The sequence below is a fragment of the Diachasma alloeum genome, unplaced genomic scaffold (assembly GCF_001412515.2).
Source record: "Diachasma alloeum isolate Michigan unplaced genomic scaffold, Dall2.0 Dall_scaffold_00868, whole genome shotgun sequence".
Lineage (NCBI taxonomy): Eukaryota > Metazoa > Arthropoda > Insecta > Hymenoptera > Braconidae > Diachasma > Diachasma alloeum.
In genome coordinates this window covers 103,262-108,561 of record NW_021680989.1, presented here as the reverse complement: position 1 = coordinate 108,561, position 5,300 = coordinate 103,262, and the positions used below count along the sequence as shown (strand labels likewise).

The following is a 5,300-nucleotide window of genomic DNA, read 5'->3' as shown; positions in this document are numbered from 1 at the left end:
TATATATATATATATATATATATATATATATATATATATATATATATATTCTACACCATAATCACAATTTTTCCACAGGAACAATGCAACTACACTCGCAAGCAGAGGGAATTAGCTCTCCAAGTCCTCACTAGTGGGATAAAGGGTTGGGAAGGAGAAGAACTTGACGCCCTTGGTGAAATTTTGTATGTCGGACCCGTTGCAATAGCAGTGGGTGCTGATCGGCGCGATAGATACTTCGTGCTTTTCCCTACGACGCTACTGATGCTCAGCACGAGCTCTCGCATGAGCTCTTTTATTTACGAGGTACGGCTGCTCTATCTCCTTCTCCCACTTCCCCCTCCCGACATTTCCATTAATACTCTGACAATTCAGCTAATCTTATTTACTAAAGATGAAAGAAACGTAAAGTTGTTTTATATCGAAATATCTCGAAACTGCCTGACCGCTAATCCTTAATTCTGATTGGTCAATATGTGACACGAAGGTAGTCACAAAAAAAAACACGCGGCATTTTCAAATTCTTCAGTGACATAACTTCAAATTCTTCAGTGGTAAATGTTTTTTTTCACGTCATATATATATAGTATATAGATTTCACATATATATATATATATATATATATATATATATATATATATCACCGGTGAAACTAATAAATTCTGTCCTTTTATGGAGACCGATTATTAAAAAAATTGAAGATAATTAATTGAAAATGAAAAATTCTTTATAGATTCTTTTACTCTACTTCGCTATTCAGTTCAATCATTAGTCGAATTCTCTTTGATTCATTATCAATATTTATAAGGTATTCATGAGAAAATGAAATTCAATGAATTCCATTTCTTCATTTCAACAAATGAATAGATCAGCGGGCGTGAGAGCGCGCGCATAGATCTTGTTTCCTAAAAGCATGGGAGAAAAAATTAAGCAACCATTCGATTTTCAGGGTAAACTTCCCTTAACTGGCATCGACATCACCTTGATCGACGATCCTGAGGATTCAAAAATCGCCTTCGAAATCTCGGGTCCCTTCATCGAGAGCATTACGGTCCTCTGTAACAACCGAGAAGAACGCCAACAATGGATCGACCTTCTGAGCCAGGACCACTCCTCTTCAGGTCTTCTCCGTTCTCCGACGATTTTGCATGTGAGTTATAGATCCCACCCGTACTCTCGGTTATCAAGATTTTACGCTAAACTGGTACGAAAAAAAATAATCCACCCCGAACTCGTCAAGAAACTACTTTACTCCCAATACGTCTACATGCCAGATTTCACTGACGTGAAAATGAGAAAGTGTACGGTTACATACGTGATATACCCGAGACACAGTGATGATTCTGAGGACGAGAATAGTGCTAGGCTTCAGATGCCTGAAATGAAACAGAGAGTGATGTTAAAATCCTCAGTGATGCTGGACGTCAGTTATGCGAGCAGAAACGATGTTGGCAAATATCCAGCACACTCACCACTGGCAAGAACGCTCTCCTCTCTTGGAAACTTGGGCTCAAGTATTTCGAAGTCTAGGATCTTCCAAAACCATCACAGTTTGTCTGGAGAATTCTCTTCTACCTCTCGGGTCACAAATCTTCAACACTTGCGGTGTAGAAACGTCGTTCTAGCAACAATCCCCTTTTCTTCATCTAATGAAATATCTAAAGAATACAGCAAGGTTGAGCCTTATTCATTATTAAGCAATTGGGAGTCCCTCAAGCCACGAATCATCTCCACTACCTCTACCAAAAGTTCAGATTTCATTCACATAGGTCGCTTTCCCTTACAGTTGACTACCATTCGTGAAAACGCTGGGCTACTAAATGATACTTTGGAGACTCTTTCATTACCAGTCACTAGCGTCCATTCTTCAGATTCGGGCATGGCTGACAGTTGCCATATGACATCATCGGAATTAAATTACAGATGTTATGCAAGAGGAAGAAACAAATACGCTGAGCGTGCACAAATGTCACACAGTGAGAGCGAGAATGATGAGAATAAATTTGAGCATCAGTGCATCTGTACCTCGCCGTTTGACTCGACTCCTAGGCAGAGTCATCAGTCTGCTGAAAGTATCCAGAATATGTTTAAAATTTATACGTCAATGAGCGGAACTATTGATCCAAAGTTTAAAAGGATCGACGAGGGGTATATGAGATTTCTTAGTAATAATGATGAAGATGGCAGAGAGAACCTCGAACTCCTCCAAATTGATGAAAATATTAATAGAGGTGGAGACGAGAATAAAGATGATGAAGACTGTTCCAAAGAAAATACTTTACCAGCTAAAAATGAAATGGATAAGACCCGTTTCACTACTCCAATTCTCCTTGAGCACCAAAATATTTCGAATAAACATGGGAAGATTCATCGTTATCCAAATGCCATCTCTGTCGGTCAAGTTCACACTGCACCAGTTTATACCTCCGGACTTTATGCTCACTGGTGGCTCAAGAAAACCATACCTATTGATGAGGGCACGAAACAAGGCAAGCTTCCATGGCATGGCTGTTATAGTTTTCTAGTTTTCAAATTTCGTACAACTCATTTTTTAAAATATTCATCATCATCGATTGAATGCGATTTATTTATGATTGCATACCCAACAGACATCGCATTACTAATAGAGAATTGATGATAGTACAAATATTTCATCCATGCTTGTAGCCTACAGCCATGTTATGAGAAGTTATGCTTTCTGCTATATTCTATTTTTGTTTGAGTACTAACAAGAATATTTATGAGCGACAGAATAATGTGGGAAACGATTCGGTTATTATATATTAAGTTGCGTGACTTTAATCAATCCTTATTTATCTTTTGATGCATCGAGAGATTTCATATTTGATTTGTCGGTATGCACGGATGGAATTAGTAATTGGAAAATTGTAGACGAAATTTTTAATATAAAATCCTTGGATTTTAGTTGAGAGTTCGTTAGGTTAAAATTGAGGATTGATAGTAGGGGAGGGTGGGGTAAAACGGACACTTTTGACTTTTTTTTTAATGTTAATGAGGGGTTGAAATGTTGATGAAATTTAATCTTTTTTTTCGGTACAAAGAACAATTCGTTTCCTTTGTGACGAGCCTACACTGAGCTCAATTGATAAATTTGTTTCTGAATTATAAATTATTTTAAAAAAGTCTCAAGTGTCCATTTTACCCCACCCTCCCCTAATAATACATCGTCTCGTTAAAAGCAAAGACGTGTAAGTAACGTATTACCACACTTACGTCAATTTCATTTTATTCAAACAAAACACTTTTACTTCTTTCATTTTAACCCTTAAGTGGTCGCATCGTGAGGGAATCCTCACTAAATCATATGCAACCTATAGGTCTCCACTGTTGAGCGAATGAGATGCTAAAAAGGGCGAGCACTTAAGGGTTATAGTACTTCCGCAGTAAGTTAAATGGGAATAGAAGGAAATGTACTTATGGGTGTATTAGAAATATACCCATGAAGTCCCGTTAATATCAACAATTTAGACTTTTTTGGAAAAATTATTGAAATAAATCATTTGTAAAGCGTCAAATGGCACTCACTTTTCGACTAATTTTTAAAAATCATCGACAATGTACAAACAATATAAATGCTTGCAATATCACACCCTCTAAGACCTAGGAATATATCCATATAATTTTGTCGAAAGTTACAACGTAAATCCTGAGTTTTCGTGAAAATGACGCTTAAACTTGACAGCGTTGAGAGAGAAGGTCAGGGAGGTGCGTCGCTTTACCGCGCAATTTGAATATTCAAAGCTACCCTCCGAGAACTCTCAAACAATACAATTTGATTTTTTTTTTACTTTTATTTATAGAAAAAGTCCAACAGTTCATAAAATCTTGAAAACAAAAGATAAATCAATAAACTGATTGACTTTTTTTACTAAACAAACAAAGAAGTATGATACATTATGATTATGAATTATTATATTCTTTGTTCAACTTTTATACAAAACGAATTTTGCATTATGGGTTATTGTTATTTGTCCAACTTTTTGAATTAGTCTGCAAATTTGTGATACGTTTCCTTAAGATTAAATGTCCGAGGTTTATATTTTATATTATATTATGCGGTATGCGGTATGCGCAGTAGATTTGAACTGTGCGTGGAATTTTGCAGAGGAGTTCAAATTTTGTGAATGTTTTAACTGAGAAGAAAGCCGGAAAAAAATACAGGAGGGACATTCCATGTCAACTCAGCCACACCGGATTTTTTTTTGTCTAGGAAAAATCATTGAGTAGGTGCATTTTGAACTACAACATATAGCCAGTGATCATGCAAAATTTCATTACCCTGCCACTTTTTGTTTCTGAGATAATCATTACGAAACTTGAAATTTTCAAACAATCATTACTTCTGAATAGAGCATCCGATTTTGATAAATAAAAAAAGAAAATTTTCGTTTTTTCTCATACTTCAAGATAAAAAATATTTCAGAGCCGTCAAGAAGCTCCTAGACCGGTTTTTTTCACTCTAGGGCCCCTCGATATTCGATCGAAATATTTTTTTCGTGAGAAGACCCGGTAAACCGCGATTCTAACCTCGCTTCGCTCGGTTTGATCGCGGTTTACGGGCCTTCTGATGAAAAATTGCATTCATCACACGGTCCAAAAGTATTTTCTGACGAATGTGATTATAGGCCTCGCCTTCGGCTCGGCATAAAGCCACATTCGTCAGAAAATACTTTGTGGACCTTGTGATGAAAATAACTATTTTATGATAGAGGATGTCCTTATATGATATGAAAAAAATATGCCATAATGGAAGAGCGAAGCAATGTACCGGAAATTTTTTGTTTTTCGAAATTTTTGAGTTTTCCAGTTTTTAGGGGAGATCCATCGGTTTTTTTCAAAGAAATCAGTCTGTCAACTATTATTCTTTGTTCATATATGATGGCAAAAGAGTACGCCATCATGTAAGAGAAAAAGAATGCTCCGAAAAAAATTTTTCTTCGAAATTTTTACGTTTGTCTGTCGTTTAGGAGAGTTGCATTATTTCTACTACGTTACGGGTTTGTCAATAGACATTTTCTGTTCTGCTAGATAGAATGGACTATTGATACGACTATAAATCTTTTCTTAACAACACACTGTGCTTTCCACCAACGAAAAAGTATGGGAAAAAAACAATTTTTATTCTTCTATAACGACAACATTTTATATTTTCACATTTTTACATTTTTACAATACGGAGAAATTCTCCACTCTCTTCGACGACAAGTTCCAACATGCACTGATGAATTATTTACATCACGATTACTGTCTTCTGCGGGTTTTTCGTTTTGTTGTTGTTT

General features: G+C 36.2%; 2 protein-coding genes across 2 annotated transcripts in view; both read left to right on the top strand.

Moving 5' to 3' along the window:
• The window catches only part of LOC107045062 (rho guanine nucleotide exchange factor 7), a 157,063-nt gene that overhangs the window by 62,126 nt on the left and 89,637 nt on the right, over positions 1-5,300 (top strand). The window contains exons 4-5 of the mRNA XM_015267189.2: positions 79-306; positions 950-1,150. Coding sequence (XP_015122675.1) covers positions 79-306; positions 950-1,150 — 429 coding nt within the window. The remainder of the gene's footprint in view (positions 1-78; positions 307-949; positions 1,151-5,300) is intronic.
• Positions 1,161-2,947, top strand: LOC107045063. The gene is made up of 2 exons (XM_015267191.1): positions 1,161-1,675; positions 1,787-2,947. Exons 1-2 carry the CDS (start codon positions 1,268-1,270, stop codon positions 2,633-2,635), a joined length of 1,257 nt encoding a protein of 418 aa, XP_015122677.1. The 5' UTR covers positions 1,161-1,267; the 3' UTR covers positions 2,636-2,947.

Bases quoted from the DNA above. Each gene is read 5' to 3' on its own strand.
- LOC107045063 (XM_015267191.1), top strand. From the start codon at position 1,268: ATGCCAGATTTCACTGACGTGAAAATGAGAAAGTGTACGGTTACATAC. The intron at 1,676-1,786 runs GTTGAGCCTTAT...TTTCCCTTACAG, and splicing joins TATCTAAAGAATACAGCAAG to TTGACTACCATTCGTGAAAA.